A 24,171-nucleotide genomic window follows, 5' to 3' on the forward strand; every position below is an offset into this window, starting at 1 on the left:
TGTGTGCAACCTATATGTTTAAATTTGTGTGTTCGCCAAAGGTAGAAGCCCAGTATTTTCCACCTAATATTATTCTTCTCACAGCCTTGCTCTTCCGGAAGGCCTGTGAATACTGAATGCACTTCTCTGAAATGAAATCTAACTTTTGTGGTCCTTTCTTGAATTAGCATTTTGCGTATTAGCATTTCAAGAATGGTGTAGTCATATGAAACTGAGCATTAGGAGAAATCCACAAGGTTACAAAAACAGAACAAGAATTATGCTTAGTTCAGTTCATTAAGCATGATTAAAGTCGAAGTATCAGAAATAGCTCATGAACTCTTCTAGAATAAATATGTAAGACAGCCCTAATCAGAAAGAACTCCCCTAAACTCTGTTACCAGAGGATCTTAGTTACAATAACAGATCTCTGTAACTATAGGTGGTCACACCAAACAACATCATTATTTTAAAAATAAAATATGTGCATATGATTATGTACATACATCTATCTGTGAAGCTGTGAGTTGCTTGGGGCCACTTGTAAAGTAAGGCTGACAGAATAAAATCAACGATGCATTGCATTAGATATACAGCAAACCTTAGTCATGGTTCTAAATTAAGTCCCAAAGAGGCCTTTTTTTCTTCTTCAATGTATATAACTTCAGAATGAGCAATGGCTCTGCTCTCATCTATTAGAAATCCATTAAGACAAGAGGACCTAACGTGAAGCCCAGGGGCTTAAGGGCAGGGGGTCTTGTTTTAATAATATTTGTGTTTATGTATGGACTTGCCTATTTTTGCTCCAGGGATAGTGTCCCTAACTGTTAACTAAATTTTCAAAAGAGTACATGACTTCAAAAGCATGAGAACCACTGCTCTAGGAGATGTTTACAGGACGCTACCTGGAGAGACCTCAAAGATCACTGAGACTACAGTCTCATTCAGCATTGACAGTCCAAGTCCTCCTGAAGCTTATCATAAAATGGAAAGAGTCATCTCCAGTCTTCCCTCCACCAGTAAGTTCCTATTGGTCAATAGACAGATACATCATACAATATATAAACCAACCTATTTCCACTCATGTTTTCTTGTAACTCTGGGATCTCTCAAAAGAAAGCCATTTAAAAATATCTGAAGAAAGCTATGATTTCTCCCTACCCTTTTCTTTGACAACACGAATACTTCTGGTTTTCTTCCGTCAGGTCTTAAGAATGCTTGAAACTAAGTTGTTCGGTTTTCTAAATTATTCATGACATAGTATTTTTTATTCAAAAGGCAATTTTGCTGACATCTGGTTGAATGAGAGAAGCAATGACCTCCCCTGACTGTGCGCTCCTTCAAAGAAGGATAGTATCTTATTTGGATCTGTCTTCTTTCCTGGCTCAAGACATGCATGGTTTAGCCATCAATGCATGCTTAAGGTACTCAACTTAATTATTATTAGCTCCCAGACTCCCAACAAATAACCTACATCTTCAAAAATCACCCTACCATCCTGAATAAAGAGGTCCACTGGTGAATCTTTATACCTTAAATTTGGACATACTGTGTCCTCAGTACCTTTCATATTTCATTGGACAATATATTTCACTACTGTGGCTTGAATTATCACCAGCATGCCACGCAAATTGTCTATGGATCTGTTCCTTGGACTTTACATTTGTATGTCCAACTACAAACAAGTTTGAGATTAAACTCTTCATATCTCCACTAAATCTTCTAGTCTTTTTTTTTTTTTTGGCCCAAGATAAAGACTAGAACTCTGCTGGCACTTTACAACCTGAGCCATGATGCCAAACCTCTCCAATTACTTTCTTAAATGTTACCATCCCAATAGATATTATACCATCTCTCCAGGATACAAACCTAAGAAACATCTGTGCCATCTCTCCCCTGAGTCTCTCCTCCTCTCCACTTTTCCATGCAGTCTTGTCCATTTTTTACACTAACTAATCAACAAAACCTCTCATTTCCTTTTACTTGTTTTCCCCCAATACTAGGGATTAAAACTAGGGTTTCATCCATACTACATAAGTACTCTAAATTTTGAATCCATACCTCAGATTGCTTTGTATTTTGTTACAGGGAAAGTCTCATTCACTTTTGCCAGGTCTGACTTCAAGTCTGTGATCTTCCTGTAGCATACACCACCACATCCAGTCAAATTTTTCATTTTATACTGATTTCCTCTGTCATTAATGACACCCCCTCACTGGTCACCACAATCCCACTACAGCACAAGCTCCATGAGGGCAAGAGGGCTTTGTTTTGCTCACCATTACTGGCTGGTACTTAGGAAATGAGCACTGAATAAGTAAGACACTCCGAGGATTTTAGTTGAATTCACTAAAGCCGTTATAATCTCTCCATAGGGACTGCCGTTCCTTTCCTTGTTTCTTGTGCCTCAGCAATGCTAAGCTTTCTTCGGTTTCTAAGATTATTTGGATACCTTCTCCTCTGTCTTCAATGCCCTTCGCTGCCTTTCTTGGTCCCAGGAACTATTTCCTTCTTACTTTTTAAGGCATATTTCATATGCTACCTTTTCCAGAAGTCATTCCCTGATACACACACACACACACACACACACACACACACACACACACACACACACGCATACACACTCACACACACACACAAAGTCACCTGGAACAGTGAGGCTCTGCTCTCCTGAGCAAGCAGCCAGCTCACACTCACCTCCATTATTTTGCTCTCTCCTACCATTACAATGTTGTATCTGTCTACAACTCAATGCTATGAACGTTTTGGACTAAATCTTACTCATCACCATATCTACAAAAATGCCGAAACTGAAATATGGATGTTTATGGATGTGTATATGTGTATACATGCGTGCATATATGTACATACACTACATATATGTGCTGGTACAGGGACTTGAACTAAGGCCTGGGCACTGCCCTTAGCTTTTGTGTTCAAGTGACAGAGTTCCAGCTTTTTGGTGGTTAGTTGGAGATAAAAGTTTCATGGAATTTCTGATCCAGACTGGTTTTGAACCGTGATACTCAGATATCAGCTTTCTAGTTAGAATTACACACATGAGCTCCAGTGCTCAGCTTCAAATATATTTTTGAATGAATGAATAGCTTAAGTAATAGAGATAGTTACTTTGTTGTTACCTGATATTGTGAACTCTTCTAATAAACATCATAAAACATCTAAAAGAGACTTTAAAATCTAAACCTATCTCATATATTTGCATTCACAGGAACATATAATATTATATATATTATATGTAATATAATATATATTAAAACAGGAAAATGTAAAGCTAGACAGATTCTTTTATAAAACCTAGCTGTACCATGTACATGGTCTTAGACAAGTCTGTAATTCTTAGTGGTTAATTCAGAAAAGGGCATATAAAATGCTCTCTTGTACACATAACACATATAAGTTGCCAGGCATAGAGCAAGTACTCAATGATTGAGAGACATAATAACTCTTAATAGAACCACACAGATTGACCAAGTCAACCCTGGAAGACCTATCCAGGTGGATTGTGGTTATAGACCTTCTGGATAGTATGGTGAACCTGAGCTGGCCACTTAAACAGCTATCTCCCAGCTGGTATGTGCTCAAGGAATGCAAACTGATCTTCTTGTCACCTTAGGATAACATAATTTTATAGGTGGTTTGTTTGTGTCTATCCCATCAACTTTAATTTGATATCTAATATTTATAAATCACTTTAGAGTATACAAAGAAGCACTTGGATGACTCTTCTCAGTTGATCATTCATCACAGCATAATGATGCCAGAATCATGCTTTCCAACTCAGAAAAAAAGCAAAAAGGAAAAACGAATTTAAACAATAGCCACAAAAATTTCTACCAAGGTACACAGTGCTAGCTGCTAACACCTGTAATCCTAGCTATTCAGGAAGCTGAGAGCTGAGGATAGTAGAAAAAAAAGAAAAGAGAAAAGAAAGAAACAACCACCACCACCCTACTGGTTCCAGTTTAAAAAGTGGGAACCTGATTGTCTTGATGCTGAAGAGATCAGCTTTGAAGAGATTGATGAAGTAAGTACAGTGCTCAAAATTGGAAGTCAGTCTGCACCTATCCATAAGTACTCTTTGGGGAGGTGCATTTCCTCTCTCAAATCACCAGTCTTTTCAGTAAATGACCCCTAGTGGTCTGAAGATGGTGCATCTCCAAAGCAAGCAGTGTTGTCCCTCCAGGCAGGGGCTAGTCACCTGAGGCTTGTGTCCAGGTGCACAGTGATCATGCACAGACACAATCTCACAGCCACACATGGCCTCCATACGTGCACACAAGCACACCACGCCTGTGACACAGTAGAGAGGACTTCTGAACAGCACAATCACACACTGCCAGGAGAGCCATAGCTAATGACACCCTCCCTCTTTTCACCTCTATCTAAAGCCTCTCTCTCTCTCTCTCTCTCTCTCTCTCTCTCTCTCTCTCTCTCTCTCTCTCTCTCTCTCTCTCTCTCTCTCTCTCTCTCTCTCTCTCTCTCTCTGTGTCTCATAATCCTTAGAAGCATATTACATCAGCCAACATGATTTCTAACACACACCTCTCAATCAATGATGCCATCCACAAGAAAGGGCCACAAAAACCCATACACAGAGAAATAAGAAAGAGACAGGGAACGCAGGTACTGCAGTGAGAAACAGCTCCATATATACATGTGGACTTGAAGCTGAGGATGAGAAATGTGGAGAATTTTTTTAATGTATGATATTTAAGGTCTGCTCAGTTCACAACCGTAATAATATTCTTAAAGGCCCCCATTAGAATATGCTCGATAATCACAACCATATAACCATTCAGCCCATTTCACCATTCAGCCCATTTCACCAACATTAATTGAGCACCTACAAAGCAGGAAAAATTTGATCCTTTCAAAACATATTCTTGCCAGGTGCAGGTAGCTCATGCAAGTAATCCAAGCTACTCAGGAGGCTGAGATTGTGCTTCAAAACCAGCCCAGAGACTCTTATCTCCAATTAACTAGTCAAAAATACAAGAGTGGAGCTGTGGCTCAAAGTGCTAGCCTTAAGCAAAAGAGCTAAGGGACAATACCCAGGCCCTGAATTCAAGTCCCACAGCCATATATGCATATATAGATACATGAATATATGTATATATGTTCTTGCCAGGTGGCAGAGGATGAGGAGGTGATTCATACCTATAATCCTAACTACTCAGAAGGTTGAGATCTTTTCTACAAGTCTGAGGAAGGAAAGTCAATGAGATTCTTATCTCCAATTAACCACCCAAAAACACCAGAAATGGAGCTGTGACTCAAATGATGAGTACCAACCTTAAGCAGAAAAGCTAAGGGACAATGCTCAAGCCCTGAGTTCAAGTCCCAGTACCAGTACACATGTGCGCGCGCACGTGCGCGCACACACACACACACACACACACACACACACACACACACACACACACACACACACACACACACACACACACACACACACACAGAAATGTATTTCCTCTAGGCTACTTCCATTTAACTTAAAATTCAGGTACGGAGAGCAAAATTATTTCAGGGATCTCAATAAAACATATCCTTGCAAATCATTAAGCAAAATTGGTCTGACACACAAATTCAGGCAGTCTGCTTTGTGTTGTCTTCTTACTTAAATAGTTTGTGTTGTCTTTTTTTTTAGCCTTTAGCTGTTTTTAAATGTCTGAAGCATTCACAAATGAGTGCCTTAGTTTGTATGCATGCTGTGGATTCAAGGGTCCCATTCACAGTTCAGGGAGTGTTTTAGGGAATCCTTTCCTAAGTCTCTAGTGCTCTTGCTGAAATAAGCATTTGTGAACGCTGGGGGAAGATGGGGAGGTCCCTAATGATGGCTCATCCTCACTTTCCAGAGAGACAGGTTGCCTCCTCCACATACTTGATCCTACTTTCACCATCGACTATCCTGTTCCTCAGTTCCCTCCCTGTCCCCTCCCCCACCCCCTTACCTTTGCCAAGCTGGTAGGCCTGCCAGCATTCTTATTGAGCCCCATTTTAGTGCCAGAATAAAATGTGTCTATTACTCCACTTAATAAAAGCCTGAGGGGTCATTTTGGTGACTCAGGGCATGCGGTAAATAGTGGTAAGACAATGAAATCCACCATCATCTTTAAGGATCTGTGGCTCTCACTCAGACTAAACTTCTCTTCTCATAGTCACAGCCCTAGCAAGTTTGCCATTAAAGACTTTTAATCTAGACATGTGTGTTGTTATTATCCAATCATTCCATAAGTATGGTGCTTACCACATTGGTGCCAGCTAGTAGTCTCACACACAGCATGTGTCTAATTCAGCATCAAGAGAGGAAGATTTCTAAAACCTTAACAGCTAAGCAACTCTGGTGTGTCGCTTCCACATATATGTACTTAAATATTTACATAAATAATGTATAGGTTAGATATTACCATATATATGATGGTAGCGGTGGGTAGTTTGTGGAGGCAAAGATAGTATCTGTTAAATTGAGCTCTATATTTCCCAGTTCTCACATACCACAAATAAAACCTACAAAATGATAATTTCTCAAACCTTGAATCCTCTATCTCTGTGTAATGAGGCATATAGAGAGGAGGAAAAGAATTTTTGTGCTTTTTTGCCTTTGGTGAAAATTCTCAAAGGAGTAATTTCATCTTTAAGTGAAAAGTTTTCTATCACATGGTAATTGTATGAGTTCCAGAAATTGCTGAAGCCTGGGTTCAGGCAAGTGATGGTTGGTACATAAAGGTAGACATGCGTATTCACTCATGCATGCAGAGCAACAGAGGCACATGTGTGTGCACACTCACCATGCTCAGCAACACATCCCATTCATGTGCAAGAGGCAAAAGACAAAATGATGTAGTGGAAGCCAGGCACTAGTGGCTTACACCTGTAATACTACGCCTGTAATACTGAGATCTATGGGTCCTGGTTCAAAGCCAGCCTGAGCTGGAAAGTCCATGAGACTCTTATCTCCAATTAATTACCAAAAAGCCAGAAGTAAAAGTGTCACTTAAGTAACAGAATGTCAAAAGGCTAAGGGACAACAGATAGACCCTGAGTTCAAGTCCCGGACTGGTATCCCCGCCCCCCCAAAAAAGGTGACAGAGAGGACTTGAATGTTTTATATTACATGACAAGGCAAATTATACATACATATATATATATATGGTGTGCATATGTATATATACTTTAAGTTCCACATATATATGTTTATATATGCATGCATATGCATATATTCCATATATATACATATATATTACTGATCCATGAAATACATTGCCCAAACTCCTGAAAATGTCCACAATTCTTTTTCCTCTCACTACTTGGAGGCTGACTGCTATGGTAGGCACGGAGGGCAAAAATTAGCTGAGATGTAGCATCATGGGTCATTCTGTCTATGCCTCTGAAAGTCCTGCTTTCTCACTGCTTGCTACTTTTAGTTTTCAACTCTAATATTCGCAGGTGATAGATCTGCACAGTTTAACTGATCCATCCAAGTAGTTTAAAGATCAATAATGGTTCATCTATAGATGAACAAGTATACCCAAAATATTTCGAAAGCTTTCTGGATGAAATCCAAGGATCTGTGATTAAATTTTGCCCATTTTCCTCTACTACTGGAATCAAAGCTCCTATCATCCCCTGGTGATGCGTTCCACTGTGGTCTAAGAAGGTAACAGATTTCTACATGAGGCACATAACACACAAATTATAGAGGGAAAGAATAATTACAATGAAAAGCAATTGACAAGTATTGACAACCCAAACTGGAAAACTGGGAAGTAACACAGAACACAGAGTGGATGAGCAATTTAGAAACTGTTCAAGTGCACTGATTGTTCAAATTCTACTAAGTAGTATGCTGTGGAACACAATCTCATGAAGAGAAGAAAAAATAAAGCCTGATTGCACTAAAAATGTCTTAGTAAAAGCATTTATATTTTAATAATCTTTCCCATAGGAGCCAGGCCTGGTAATAAACACCCCCATAGTCCCAGCTATGTGGGAGAACAAGCCTAGGAATTCAAGACTAGTCTGGGCAGCAAAGTGAGACTCTGTCTCAAAATAAATAATTTGGTTACTGGTAGCTCAGACTTGTAATTCTAGCTACTCAGGAGGCTGCGATCTGAAAATTGCAGGTCAAAGCCAGCCTGAGCATCTCCAAGTAACCACCAAAAAGCCAGAAGTAGAGCTACCCAGCCCAGGCTAAAAAGTCCATGAGATTCTTATCTCCAATAAATCACACACAGACACACACACACACACACACACACACACACACACACACACACACATGCTAAAAGTGATAAGAGTACTATGCATAAAAGCTTAGGGATAGCACCCAGGCCAGGAGTTCAAGCCCCAGAACTGGCACAAGAAAAAGTAAAATAGATGGGTACTAGTGTCTCACACCTTTAATCATAACTACTCAAGAGACTGAGGTCTGAGCATCATGATTCAAAGGCAGTGTGCACATCTCCAATTAACTGCCAAAAAGCTATAAATGGAGCTGTTGTTCAAGTGGTAAAGTGCTAACCTTGAACAGCACATTCAGGGACATCATTCAGGCCATGAGTTCAAGCTTCAGTATTACCACAAATAAATGAATAAATAAATAAGTCAATAAATAAATCTTTCTCTTATCTATGCTGTTGTATTACGAATGGCATTATACTAATCAAATATATTCCTATATTTCAAGATTTTAACAATGATATGTATTTTGATCCTAAAATCATACCTACAAGCTGTATAAAGTAAATAGACTTTAAAGTTTCACTCAAACAAATAAGCAAAACCCTACTCCAACTAGTGCTACTGTATTTCCAAATAGTTAAAAATATTTCCAAATAGTTTGAAATATTTTTCAAACCTTCTTCATTGATCTGCTTAGGGACTTCTTTTACATTTTAGTTCTTTTTTTATTATTTCTACTTAGCAGTGGAAGAAGATCAATAAATTACATGTCAGTTTACCTGGTGTTCTAAAAATCCATTTTAAAAGACAGTTTGCTTTCTATTTGAAACTTTGTTTTAGGCTTCTGCAAACAAATTAAGATAAAATAAACTCTAGTGTCTTATATAAAACAACTTCCAACCACAAACATCCTAGCAAAAAGAACATCCCATCCTTCAAAAAACATTGTCTCCTTAGTATAAGTAGCTATCAAGACCCTGTGAGCAACCGTGAATCAAGGTGACCCATATTCTGGGTGGCAGGAGGAGGCAGGGCGTTTGAGGAACTCTCATCAAGGTCTGCACATAGCTTCATTTGACTTTTACCTTAATCATGCATCTTCAGTAAGTTGCTGTACTCACTCAGAAATATGGCTGAGGATAGTTTCTTTGTGTTTATTTGTTTAGTCGGTTGGTTGGTTGGAGGCTGGTTGTTGTTTTAGGCTAGGTCTCCCTATATAGGCCAGGCTGGCCTTCAACTCATGATCTTCCTGCCTCAGCCTCCCAAGTACTAGGATTACAAGAATATGCCACCACGCTTTCCTGTTTCCTTTTTTTTCTTTTTTTTTGTCGCTCGTGGGGCTTGAACTCTGGGCCTGGGTGCTGTCCTTGCGCTCTTCAGCTCAAGGCGAGTGCTCTACCACTTGTGACACAGAGCCAATTCCAGTTTTCTAGTAGTTTATTGGAGATAAGAGTCTCAACAGACTTTCCTGCCCAGGCTGGCTATGAACCATGATCCTCAGCTCTCAGCCTCCTGAGTAGCTAGGATTACAGGCGTGAGCCACCAGTGCCCAGCTCTTGTTTCCTTTTACACGATGATAAAATCTGAATAATAGCAAACCCCTCATATTAAGGATTATAGTGACATTTTTAAAAGCTCCAAAATTCTTTATAAACAACAGTACCTAGTGTTTCCTCCCCAAATCCAATTCCTTTTTTCCGAAATGGACAGGAAAAACAAAGTTATTTAATTAGTGCTCAATATGGTGACAGGAGTGAGCACAATCCTAAATGCTTCACAAATGCCCTTATGCAGTTCTTATAGTAATTCAGTGAAGAGAATATTATTACTATTATTATCTCTCATTTGACAGACTATGAAACAGACTCACCACCAAGGGGAAGTGACTTACCTTCTCATAGCAGTCTAGGTTCAAGCACGAATGTTCTGACTCTAAATTGTACATCCCTGGGACACCGCCTGCCTGAAAGGGTGTGTGATTGAAAGTTGCAATCAGCACACTTAGTTGTTCTTTGTCAAGTATTTTGGAAGTTTTATCTTTTCTACTCTCAAAGCAGAAAATTCACAATTTCAATATAAGGAGGATAAAAGCTTGCCAATATGCAGTGTTATTTTATTTTCCTACCTGGTAGCACTGTGTTTTGGATAAAAGAATCATTGGAAAGTTACTTTACCTATTGCTTTATACTGATAATTAGCAATAATGTATGTTTTACAGTATCCTCTCCTTTCCTTAGGAGTTTTAAGAAGCACCTCTGACTGTTACATTCTCAATGATTTTTTTGAAGCATCTGTTATTCCTCAAGGATTTCTAAATCTTTAAGCTCTGACTGTTAAAGTCAGAGATGGGAGATTATTCCTCTCTTGTATTATCTTGAATAAGATCATGAAGTAGGACTTTCTCAAAGCATCCCAAATTTAATTTTAAGTTTCTAGAATGGCCAAGTTTTCTATTTCTTGAGGTACTTAACCTAGAAACCAACAACAAAATTGTAAGTATTGTTCACTTTTTTAGGAAAGACCATGAATCAGAATGTTACTCTTCAGCTATGCCCAAGGGCTGGGTCTTATTCATACTGCTTCACAGTTACAGAGTATTTGCACTATTATAAGTAGATTATAAGCTAAGATAAGGCCCATAATTGATGTTGGTGCTTTATTCTCCTCTTTTTTTTCTATTAGTATGTTCTTTACCTACCCTCAACAAGCATTAGACCACCACCACCACCCCCAATAAAAACCCCACACCATCTGGGTGGCAAGCAAACCTTTAGAATGTCTCAACAGTGGAGGGAAGAACAATGCACCTAACTGGCATGGGAAAATAAAATCACATTTCTACAATCCCAAATTCTAGCATACAATGTTTATATGCACTAAAATGCAGATGGTTACTGGTTCTGACTAATTCTTAGAATAAAAAACATTTGAAAACCAACAATACACTTGGTATGTACAGGATACACATTGCCCTCATGTCTCATTTTGTGCAAGGAAGCTCAGGACACAATGAATCTAGTATTTTCTTGGTGATTTTGGGATTGAATACAGCCTGTAAAAAAAAAATCTCCAGATATGACAAACAATAGACCGAGCCACCAATTACAGGACCAGGGTTAACAATTCCATGAACAATAAATAGTCCTGGGAAAATCTGGGCACACCATAGGGTCAGAGAAAATATCTTCACAGACAGGAAAGAGTTAAATGATCCTACTACTCAAAATCTTTTCACTAAAACATTAATTTATCATTAAGATCAATTATGCAAAATTCCAGATTCTCTTTGTTCATAGCTACAGCCAAGAAAACGATGACAATTAAAATGAAAATAGCAACAGGCTGTTGCCTCTGGAACTAGGAAGCATAAATACAAGACAGCTCTGAGAGATGAGAGTACATTGAGGGTAACCCTTATTATCTACTTAAAGATGTGCCATTTGGGGCACAGATGCCACCTCTGTGCCACAAAGAAAACTTCCATATGCCAAGTAGAGTTGTAGCATAATTCCCATAAATAATGTATATGATAGAATGTAAATAAATAATACATTTATCTGAACTGCTCACAAGAGAGAAAAGCCGCATGGTTACTCAAGATAGTAAGTCTCTTGGGAATGAACAATTTCAAATAAATATGATGTTTCATAGCTAGTATCACAAAATTTCTGCACTGAAAATTTCTTCAGAGCAAATTTGAAGACAACTTCAGATCTAGATAAAGCCAACAACCATGGCAATGTCCTAACTAAAGCCTAGATGCTCAGGTTCACTTGCTGTTATTGGACCATCATAGCAAATAGTGCCTGGCCTATTTTACATTACTTTTTAAATTTCTCTGCTACCTTGTTAGTTTTCATCATTCTTGCAATAACTAGGTTTAAAATGACATGTTAAAAAATTAGTGTCTTTTGCTTTAGGAAGAATAAATTCAACCTTGCAGTAAATAGAAAGAAAAAAATATATATCTTAATCAAAGACTTCACCTGCTCTAGTTAGTATTCTATAACTTTGCATTTTAAAAATTGTTAATCTACCTCCAAGAAGCAAGTCCCTCTTGAGGCCCTGTAGACAAACATTCCATTTCATGTAAATACTGTAAATATACTTAAGAATCTCAGGCATCAGATACCATTCTATCTGAAATTAAGTTTTCAACTCACTAAGGAATAATTCTGAATAACAGAAAACAGTATAGGTTAGAGTTAATTATAGCTTGTCTATCAAATTGAGTTAATGTTGATCACATCAAACAGTTATAAGGACACTAAGAGGAGTTTTGTTGTCAAATAAGTTCTTACTCTTGGGGGGGGGAGCATGGAGTGGGGGCATGGGGGGGGAGGCTAGGAAGGGATGTGAAGGGTAAACAAAGGAGGAGGCTGCAATGCTTGATAAGAAATGTACGCATTATCCTGCCCATGTAATTGTAACCCCTCTGTACAGTATGTTCACAAAAAATTAAATTAAATTAAAAATAAAATTAAAAAAAATAAGTTCTTACTCTTTCCGTTTCGAATACATTTTTAAAGAAGTTTCCTAATAGTCACAAAAACAACTTTGCTTTAAAGAGGTTCTATGGGACATAATGTGAATGCAAATTCAGAATAAAATGCTAATCATGGAGAGCTGGGACCAAATATGGACTATCAGTTAAGAACACAGTCACTGAAAACACCTTTAAGCTTTCAGAGGAAGAGCTCAAAAGGGCTGATGTGGATCTTTCTATCAAATGTTCATAGCCCTAGGGAAAGCAAGTAAGAATAACAAGCTCTCAATTTTTCACCTAATTGTAAGGCACAGGTTGGGAATATTTGATGACTTTTGGTCTCTATCCATTCCTGTTCTAAAGGAACAATTAACTTCATTTCAGAGAAAACAAATGCACATATGAGTAACAATTCACAAGGTACTATAATAGGAAATAAGACCTAGAAAACTAGTTCAAGCTTAAAGCTCAGACATGGGATTTTCATTGTTCATAAAATAGTGAGAAAAAACTCACAGAGTGATAAGGAAAAGAAAGAATTGTAGTTCTACCTTTCTATACAATAATTAACAATCCAGATCTTTGCAGTTAAGAATAAACATTGTACCTTGTAAAGTGTGAGGGAAAAAAAAATCTATAGACATGGAAATCCATGAGCAATAGAAAACAATCACAAGTTGCTTATGTTGTCATGTACTGCTATTAGAATGTTGTTATATATTGATATTAGATCAATTATAATATCACTGAAAATATTAGATTTCTATCAGAAATACCGATTCAAAGTCCCATATGTTTAAAATTGTTATAAAAATTAAAACGCTATATCATGAAAAAATGGGAAATAAAGTATCATGATTACATTTTTTTTACTTAATCTTCCTAAATGAATAAACAGTTGTGGTCACTTAAAAAGTTTTACTTAGTAAACCAAAGTTGTAACAGGATTTCTTTTCTGTAGAAGAATGACTTAAGTTTCATAGAGAATTATTACATTGTTTACTCTAGTTTCTTTACCTTGTCAATGCAAATTCTATTAATTGTAAGTGGAGTCTAAGTGTCCAGGGAAGACTCGGTAGTAGAAATATATTTCTTGAGAATTATAAATAATATAAAATTTATTTTCACAACTTATTTATCCTCCAATAGTTTAGCTATACTCAGTGGTGCATATGTCATGGAAAAGCTGTAGTGATTTCCCTTCATAAGAAATTACTATTATGGTTCTCAGTACAATTCATATTTGACTACATCTACTTATAATACCAATAAACAACAGGTGTATAATTTCAATAAATCTAGAAAACAGCCTCTTTCGCCAGAAAATAAACTCTTTATAGTAGGTTTTAGTCATTTTTTAGGAAATCTGAACCAAGAAGTCAAGAAATATAAAATAATTTTTAAAGATTTGCACACTCATATTTTTCTTTAACGAGAACACATTTTCTAGACTAAGAAATGAGATTTGGCAAAAGAGTTCAGAGGGAGTCTAGTAAAGTGTTTGCCAATTGCTTTAATTCTGTGCATTTGAATGTATTAAACTAATTGAGACTGGAGTCTACCAAAAAACATTGCAATGAACATATCCTTGCTTATTTTACACATTATCCTTTATACCATTTGTTAAAATGTCAAATTTATAAGTGTAGGACATCTAGCAATTGTCCAATATAGGTATATTTCCTGGATAGCCTGTTTAAGACTCCAAAAAGCTTTCTTAAATTCCATACTCCTGAAATCATTGCATGTTAAATTTAGAATATAGTGAAACTCTTATCTTTTAGACTATCTAGATACAACCATCTTCTTGATTACATATATGCAAGGTTCATTTACAGATGTTAAGGACGGTAGTGTACCCCAAAAGAAGAAGTTAATGACTAAGGTCTCTCTATAATTTACTGAGTCCTAAAAGCCAAGATCTGAAACTACAGGGTGCATTGTCCGAAAAAGAAATGTACTCAGTATTTGACTTGTGAAACGGTAGCCCCTTTGTATAACACCTTAATAATAACTATAAAATTTTAAAACAAAATCTGAAACTATCATTAAAACTTACGTGTTTTAGTTTTCTTTTTTTATTATTTTATTCAAAAAACTTTCTTGACTTTTGCAGTCCTGGAGGTTGAACCCAAGCCTTCCACATGTTCTACCACTGGGTTACTGTTATACCTCTACCCCTTAACTTTTTAAATAGGTATTATGTCCTGATATTTCCTGCTGAGTTAAGAACCCTAAGATTGACGTGATTTACAGCAGTGTTCTTTTACTTGAAATTCTGAAAACCTTTGGGCTTGACATCTGTACAACTGTCAGATAAACAGGGTCACCTGCATTTTATTTCTTTATTTGTAAAAGAACACTTTCCCATAATTTTGATCTAATTTTGAAATATTAATCTTTTCCACTCAGGACAGAAAAAAATGTTTCAATCATAACATAAATTCAAGCATTACTTTGATACAAATATGACAGATATCAGAATCCAAAAGAGGCCAAGAAAAAGCTACAGTGGCAAACATTTAAGACTATGTAACAAAAATGACTGAGCACCATATCAGTTTACTATCCTTCAACTATTTCCCTGACAGTAGAGTCAAATAATATTGAATTATAGACCTTCTTAAAGGAAGTCTTATTTCATGTTCATTTTTTTTTATCATTTCCCTGGTAGGCCCCATAGAAATTTGGCTATATGCCTACTTTCCTCTAGAAGTTTTTCAATACATACTTGGGTTGTGTTTGATGATTAAGTGTTCATTGATTAAAACTTTTAGGGCTGGGGGATTGCAGCTCAGTGGTATAGAGCACTTGTTTAGGATTGGATCCCCAGTGCCATGCAAAAAACAAAACCAAGTTAAATACTTCAGAATTTCACAATTAGCACGTTCGCATTTCATAAGAAAATATTGTTGTAGTAAAAAACATTATTTCATGGTGACAATATTTTCAGTTATGACAAGTGTCTTAATAATTTGTTATGTACTCTTCAGTTTCTCCAACTCCACCTTCACAGGAAGGCTAGTTAGTGGGCCTGTTTGCTTGACCTTAATAAATATGTTTCTTCTCTGGTCCCACAAATGGTCTTTTTTTTTTCTTGAAAGAATGGAATTGGGGTGTGTAATTTTCCTTCAATTGCCCAGCAGCAGTTGTGTTTCAAATGTTTTGGACTATTGAAAATTTTTACATATGAGTGTTTGAAAACATTGATGATTCAAAATTTATTTTCAAAGTTAGGCAGTAATGTGGATATATGTATATATCCTTATCAGTTATTCTTTTTGAAAACAGAACCTACATTCAAATCCTTTACTTCTTTCTCATTCTTTTCTTCTTTCTCTACTTTTAAGCTTTTCCACATTTCCTAATATGAGTCTGTAAGTTAGAACCGATGGTTATGGTACACACAACTACCCTATATCCTTCTAAATGATGAGCAATGGAGTCGTTCTGGTGAGAGAAGGATTGCTATTTGAGTGACCTATTGCCACAGAGCTAGTTAAATCACTGAACAATAGTTGCTGTTATGGGGTTTTACTTTGTACAAAGTAGCATTAGTATCATTGCTTTCCATTAACCATACAACTTGCACTGGGGACTTCCACTGAGAAAGAAGAAGAGAAACAGAGAGAGGGAGATAAAGGGAGAAATGAGAGAAGGAGGGAGAGAGAGAAAGAGAAAGAGGGAACTAGAAACTATGAAAACGGATAAGAGTAATATTGGCACTATTAGCACCTACTGATCTTTTACACTGGAATGACTCTCTACTATTTTGCATAGACCCTGTGCTTTTTTTCTCATTGTTTTCCAAAATATTTTAAGTACCCTTATTTAGCATCAGTATATATCCCTCTCCTCTGAAGTTCACACATAAATACACATTAAAAGCTAACCAGAAAGTACCAATAAAAACACACCTGGTAAACAAGTAACTTAATTCAAAGGATACTAAGCAATAACGGGCCTGGAGTGAAGATCCAATTAGCCAGTGTAGTGACAAGCACTCAGCACCTTATTATTTAATCATTATAGAGAATCCTGCCATAATTTTCCTTTGACATTTTTTTTAAAAAAAGGAATTAAGAATAAGCCACATGACCCACAACAATCTAAAGTGAGATGATGCTAAGACCCCATCACTTGCAAGGCTTGGATACAGTTAGAGGTTCGAGATTAAGTCAGTAAGTGGGACCTATGCAACATTCAAAATTTAAATAAGATGTATCCCAATAGAGGCATTTAGAAACAAATTGCTTTAAAAAAAAAAAAAAGGTTGGGTTTGTTTTAGGCTGAAACTATATTGCAGAGGGTTCTAGGATTCGTAAAATATCCACTAGCCCCTTCTAATTTTTCCTAAAGAAAGAGATTCAATCCATGAGGGACTTAAGGTTGTCCCTTACCTTGACACCTCTCTAGGACAAGACTTAAATTTCACTAGGATGAATCTTCACACCATGGGGGGCGGGGGCGAGGGCCGGCTGCAATTTCCGTCAAGTTTAAGTACCTTCAAACTATGTCTTAGAAACAACATCCCGATCTTTGGAAATAAAACACAATCGCCCTCCAAAGTTCCCAAGCCCATTTGGGAACCGAGGCGCCCTGGGATCCAAAGGATCAAGTTTCCCCCCAGATCCGGGGCCCTGGCCACTTCTCCGGGCAGTGGGCCTGGGCGGCCGCCCCCCTTTTATCCACTCACCTCCCACCCCATCACCCCCCCCCCCCGGGATCCCAGCAGCACTTGGCATTTAACTTGCCCCGGTGAGCACGGCTTTCCGGTCCAATCTCCGAGCGTCACATTACTTCTCCCCAGACGTCAGAGGCCAATCTGGATTAACATGCAACAGGGCGCCGCGCGCAGCCGGGCAGCCCCGACCCGGGAGCTGTTAAATGCAGATTCAGACGAGGTGCCCCTGGAGAGCTGCTGTTGAATAAAACTGTAATCCAAAGGGACCATCTCTCGGCTTCTCTTTCCTCCGGGGAAGAAGTGGGGCCGCTGCTAAAACCCCAGCATAGGCCCAGCTAATCTGGACTGGCCAGGAACCAGCTAGACGACCCCAGGAGGCGACCTTGGGGACCTAGAGACTCTGCTTCTCTCTCCACTCTTCCCTTCGGTTCTTGGAGTTGAAAACATTTAGATTCCCGGAAGGACGAGCAACAGACACCCCAAGGGTGGAGGGCGACGGCTCTTTCCTGGAGTGCGACCTACAAAGGAGCCTCTGGGTGCCCAGGATCTGTGCTTCACCCTCTGGGCGCTCTCTCTTCCACCATGGACCCCTCAATCACGCGCCCTGCCTCCCCTGGACTAGCATTCTTCCCCTGGTGCCAACCAGGCCGAAGCCTGGTCTGGATGCCTCGCAAGATTATCTCACTTTTGGTCCACTCCCGGGTCTCAGTCAGGTCCTCGAGCCACTCCGCGGCAGGAAAGACCCCCGCGGGTAGCTGCGGGCCGTCGGGAGGGCCCGTGCCGAGCCAGGAGCGCGGCCGTCGGGAGAGGGCGCCAGGAGGCCTGCGACCATGAGAGATGGCTCTCAGGCAAGGGGACCTCCAGATGGCCTCCAACACCCGGGGAGCGAGGAATGCTGAAAAAAGGGGGAGGAGGCTTCTCCTGTGTCTTCATCTGATACCAAATAATAATAATAAATACTAATAATAATGAGACTCAACCCTACGGACTTTACAAGGCCAAGTGGATTTCCGCCGATTTAGCACTCGGAGAAACCTCCAAAGTCGTCGATCCCAGATCCCTACGCGGTTGGCAGCCCGAGCGCCCTTCAAAGTAGGGCGGGGAGGGGGGAGGAAAATAAAATAAACCGTGCTGCCTGCAGGCCCTAGAGACAGAGGGGTTAATGAGCTAACGAGGCCCAGCACTCTCGCCATACCTGAAGCGTCAAGTCCCAGAGCATACCCGCTGCTAGGCCCAATCTGACTGCTGGCTGCGCGCGGACAGAGACAGGTGGAGAGGCCATCCTTTCAGCCTGGCCCCGGGGCTCCCCACTAGGGGTTCACTGCCCCCTCTCGGGAGCCCCTGCCTCAGGCTCCAGTCTAGAGAACTGAAGCCCACAGGGCGGCCCAGATGCCTCGAACTTTATTCTCTACTCCCCTAGGGGAGGAGAGCCGGTGAGTATCCCAGGCACCGTACCGCGTGCGCTCCACTCCGCGCCCCTCTCTCTACAAGCAGTCCAGAAACACCAGATCCTGGCTCTCAGGAACCTCACCATAATTAGGACTAACTTTTGGTTTGCTGCCCTCAGATCAAATGAAATCTGGATGCGGGATCACAAGAGCTAGTCCGCTTCACAACCCCACAGCGCCAGGAGCCCATGCGAGGCTGCAAAGCCCACTTTCAAACGTCGGGGACCAGAGAGCCTGCTTATCTTTTTTCTCGCTCTCTTTTTTTAACAGGTAGGAAGCCAGCATACAACACGAATTTTCACCCAATTCGATGATATACTAGTCTGTATATTTCCAATTAAGGGAAGCGGGTATCAAAACTTTACCGAAGAAGTACAGGAAGAATTCCGTGATGTTCTATCAATCGTTTTATCCCTTCTCCCCAAGAGCACTCCAAACACCTTTGGTTCTTTTACCTTTGACTTGAATAAAATAATGATTCGTTGCGAAAACGGGGTATAAATCTTCATCTTGGAGGCAATTAAAGTGTTGATTTCATTCGTGCCCCCAAGCGATTCTTGTAATTTGCTCAAATAGCTTTACATACCCAGCACTCCGAAGCTTTTAGAATCCCATTTTCTAGTTAGGCTTGTTGGATTACAATTTTTACTCAACAGCAGCTACCCTAGGGTTCCGGGGAGGAATCTGCATTTAACAGCTCAGGGACTGGACCCCTAACTCAGCCTCCACAGCCTGCGCGCAACCTGGGCTCTCCCGCGCCGGGATGACACAAACCCAGCCCAGTGCACCGCTGAGAAAGTTTGCAACTCGCCAAATAGGCGAGTTAAAGATCTGGAGAATTTGGCGCTTTTAAAGCACTGCTTTCCCGCACGTCTCCCAGAGCCAGGAAGGAATTCAGCCTGGGTTGCAGGGTTGCATATTCAAGCAGGGTATTTATTTATTTATTTGAAAGATAATTTGAGGAGAAGGAAAACCTTAAGATTAGCCCAAAAAATGAAGTTTGTCAGGGCTCTTCAAGACGGAAGCTAGCCAACAGTGATTATGGTAGAACTTGCAAAGGAAAACTATGAGGAGTAGTTGGCCTTGGCTTAACAAAGAAAGGCTGGCTGATCTCTTCTCCCAAGAAGGGCCTCACGTGCCAAGTATGAAAGAGAAACTCTAGGCCTTCACTTAGATGCGGAGGGGGTTAGAGGAGGCTGCTCCCCAAATCTCGAGACTCCTTGCAATAATTCGCAACAGAGCTGTCCCAGGCCCTGCTCCATCTCACTCACTTCTCACGTTTTCACTTTCATTGCATTTCCCCCCCGCCCCAACTCATTTGGACCAATCCAGAGACACAGTGGCAGGAAAGAAAGGGGGGAAATGGGAACCAACGGTGGCGTCGGGGTGACAGAGGGGGGGAGAAGAGGGAGAGAGGGAGAGAGGGAGAGAGGGAGAGAGGTAGAGAGAGAGAGAGAGAGAGAGAGACAGAGAGAGAGAGAGAGAGAGAGAGAGAGAGAGAGAGAGAGAGAGAGAGAGAGAGATCTCCCTTCTCCCCAGGAACTCCAAATAAAAGTCGTCCCTACTTAGCAACCCAGAGGAAGAATGGTCTGGAGGGAGGATCTGGAGGTGGAGGGAGAGCCAAGGGCCAGGCAGCAGTGAGCGCCCCCACCCTCCACACCCAGGAGCTGCCAGGGTGTCTCAGAAGCTGACATTTCCAAAAGCTGCCAATGCAGAGGGCCCCAGACCACATACCAGCTGGAGGACAAGTGGAAAGGAGGAGGAGAAAAGTCCATATTTATCTGTTTATCTAACCTCGGCCTGGTCTTATTTTTTCTATTAAGTACAATAAAATGGGCGAGCTTGCAGCGAACATCGCACAAAGCAATGTTCAGTGAGGTCTAGAAGCGTTCGGCTGAGGAAAACTGACAAGACAGGCTAATGAACCGTACAGACAGGGAGAAAATAGCCAGCATTTGCTAGATTTCAAACCCTCCCTGTCTATCTTAGACCACCTATCTTGGATTTATTCCTAATAAAATAAGAAATAAGCAGACCCTACACTTTTCTTTTCTTCAAGATAGAGGGGGGAAATGCTTATGAACAAAGCCCGACAATCGGAGGCAGTCACTGGCAGTTAACACTCCCATTATTATAGAGGGTAAATAAAATAAAGACAAAAATTAAAAGCGACAAGAAACAGGTCAAGTTTGCCGGCAAAGCTTTTTACAAGCTCATCTCTCCAGGTCGAATCTCAGAGCCAGCCTTAATGAAGCAATAATAGCCACATTATTCAAAAATTTTCATTTCGATGGAAATGTATCTAAAAGGGACTTAATCATATGCAAATAATAAAAGGAGGTGGTAGTGACCCAGCAAGCAATATGCATACAAATTTTTTTCCAGGGATGTTGAAATTGAAAAGTGCATACCTGGTCGGTTAGATTTGCTGATCTTGTTATATCTTCACTGTCTGATTTTGATCCTCCTTCTCTATCATCTATCACCAAATCGATAGGCATTTTCCCTTTCAAACAGCTAATATACCGGTGGCAGAAATTGTCACATAATTCGTGTACCTACATTATGACAGAAATAAAAAAATGGAAATATAATCAAGAGTGTATAAGTGACATTGACAAGTGCAATCCACCCCCCTTGTGAGACCCAAACTTCTAAATAAGGGAAACACAAGTCAATTGTCCTCCAGAGACCCCCAGATGCATCCAGAATTAGGAATAACTTTCTTTTCTTGCAAAATAGAGATATCCCAGAAAATTGACAGTGACAAGATGATTCACAGGCTACAACATATTCAACACCCGTGTTAAATTCATCTGCTCCCGGGGCTGTGGCCATTAGAGAGGTGACCTGCGTAGGTGACATTTAAGGTAAACTATTTAATTTCACCCAGTTACTTTATCATAAATCCTTTTCCAAAGTGTCTACACATAATCTCTAAAGAACCTGTTCTGTGGTGACATAGTATGTGCATATGTATGTATGTCTGACAACTCAAGTCCCTGTGACATTGATAATAATTAGTGTGTCTACCCAGAAGGAGCATATTTTTGGGATACTTCTTTAAAAAAAAGAAAGAAAGAAATCAAGGTTCCAGTACTCATAATATGAAAAGAAATCTATAGCCACAAATTTATCTGAGAAGAAAGAAAGAAAGAAAAAAGAAAGAAAGAAAGAAAGAAAGAAAGAAAGAAAGAAAGAAAGAAAGAAGGAAGGAAGTAAGGAAGACTCCAAATATTTAGGCATAAGTAAAGAGGACTCTTGCAAGCCCTGGGCATCACTGATATGCAAAAATTCACAAGAAACCCCCACACACTGGCAATTTAATGTTAGTTTGAATTACAATGCATTAAGTTTTTATTGCTGAGATTTATAGAACAGCTAGCAAAATCAAGTTATCCCACACCCTTTCTTGAGTGTGAAGGTGGGGTGTGTGTGCTGGGTTCAAAGATTCAAAGAATTGACACAACCAGTAACTCTGCTTTGTCTCTGCAAAAGGCTTAATGGGCCTCCCCCACCATCTCCTCCAGACTCCTTTGCCCACTCCTCCTCCCCTTCTGCCTCTTCTGGGTCTGACCTGCCGCTGCTCTCAAACTGTCTTCCAAAAACTCAGTTAAAACTAAACAACCCCCCCCCCCCACACACACACACATACCCAAGGTTGCAAAGCAGAATAGGAAGAGGAATCAAAGAGACTGCAGAGGTATTAACCTGGGAAACAAACTCACAACAGCACTTGGCCACGATGCATAGACTTGTAACTATTTACACAAAGCCAGCAAGGTATTCAGAACCTACACAAGGCCAGGACATTTGTGATCTCAGTTTTAGTGGCTGAAATTGTAATTAAACTGCAAAGAGAAATGGACTCTAAGATTGGCCTTGACACTAATTACCAGCAAGAAAGACATTTATGCAAAATATTTCAGAAGCCTGAACTTCATCCATTCTGAATCCTCTCCTCTGTGTGTACTGGGGGTGGGGGGGTGGGGGGTGGAGAGTGGATGAATGAGAATGAGAAGTAAAGGGAAAACAGACTAAAGAAATTACCTTCTCTAATTCCAACAGATGAAACCTTAATACTTGTATGGCTTGAATCATCTGCAAAGATACAAAAAAGAATGAGTACCCCATTCTTGGTTTGCAGAAAATCGGCTGTTAGAGCTCTAGCTCCTCCAGGGCCCCCTCCACCCGGCACCCCCAGTAAACAGAGTTATTTTGATTTATGGCAATAACACTAAAACTTAATAGCAGCAACCGTGTACCAGCTAGAGGTTTATATTTCTTACGGAGAGAAAAAAATAGCTAAAACAACAACAAAGCATCTAAGTGGAGATCATAAACACTCTTCTCCCCCAAGGTTCTCTCCTTTCTGGGTCCCATGGCCCACCACCCCAATCCCCAAAGGACCACACTACGGGGCTTAGAGGTTTGCTTGGAGGGACTGAAAGGCAAAAGATTGCAGATAGCTCCCCAATTGTGGCTTTTCACATTGCAAAACTTCCAGCTGCCTTCTGCACACCTTGCTGGCCGGCAAGCTGGTTGTTTGAGGGACTCTTGTAGGGTCACTGTTCTGGTGACAAGACTTTGAGGGCTGGAAAGTCGGCAAAGTTTAAGCACACACGCTGACAGGACAGGAGATAAATCCCCGCGCTGATTAGGGCTGCACTGCCCGGCTGTCATAAAAAACAAAAGCTCGTGTTTCTCCGGGCTAGCTCGACCCGGCCCTTGCAGATGAATATGTTTCCCTGCGAACTTGTCCTCAAACCACTTATCCAGGCAGGGGGAAATGTTTGCAGGAAGACCCATCTAGAAACTTCCAGACTCTCAAAGCAAAGCAGGAGAACTGGGATTGGGCAGAGGGAGATGGGGGAGGGGAGTAAAGGGTCATCTCTTACCAAGTTATCCAGTTCTGGATTAGAAGAAAATAGAGGTTTTTCTGCGCGGATCTAAATACAAGCGAGGAGGAGAAGGGAGAGAGAGGGAGAGAGGGGGAAAAAGAGGGGGAAAAATGAAATCTGGTCACCTTTCTAGTTTTTGGCCTTATTATACTGTCAGGGACAGGGTGTAACCTGGGGGAGAGGGCGGGGGGCTTGGTGACTTTGAGTTTGTCCCCAACAGACTTCAATGTGAACCAAATAAACCCAAACCAAATCTAGAGTTCAGTCTTATTGCTAGCAACTATGCTTCTCAGACTGTGGGAGTCTGCTCAGTTTGGGCAAGTCCCAAGTACTTACAGGGCCTGGTGTTAGTGATTTTCTTCCCTAGTTTAGGGCCGGTGAGTGGACATTAAGGGGGTGATTTCAAGTTATCCAAGAACACACACGCTCAACTCAACTCGGGGGAAGAATCTCGGGCTGGGTTTAACACGT

General features: G+C 40.3%; 1 protein-coding gene across 4 annotated transcripts in view; it reads right to left on the minus strand.

Annotated features, from left to right (window-relative positions):
• Meis1 (Meis homeobox 1) overlaps positions 1-24,171 on the minus strand; it is a 146,859-nt gene that overhangs the window by 117,531 nt on the left and 5,157 nt on the right. For 2 of the 4 annotated variants that reach the window (XM_070004504.1, XM_070004506.1), the window contains exons 4-7: positions 23,698-23,748; positions 22,850-22,900; positions 21,211-21,357; positions 10,073-10,144 (exon numbers count right to left, since the gene is read on the minus strand). In XM_070004504.1, the coding sequence (XP_069860605.1) occupies positions 10,073-10,144; positions 21,211-21,357; positions 22,850-22,900; positions 23,698-23,748 (321 nt within the window). The remainder of the gene's footprint in view (positions 1-10,072; positions 10,145-21,210; positions 21,358-22,849; positions 22,901-23,697; positions 23,749-24,171) is intronic. The other 2 variants (XM_070004505.1, XM_070004507.1) reach the window with 1 other exon arrangement.

Source organism: Dipodomys merriami, unplaced genomic scaffold, assembly GCF_024711535.1.
Source record: "Dipodomys merriami isolate MVZ:Mamm:240054 unplaced genomic scaffold, mDipMer1.0.p SCAF_63, whole genome shotgun sequence".
NCBI lineage: Eukaryota > Metazoa > Chordata > Mammalia > Rodentia > Heteromyidae > Dipodomys > Dipodomys merriami.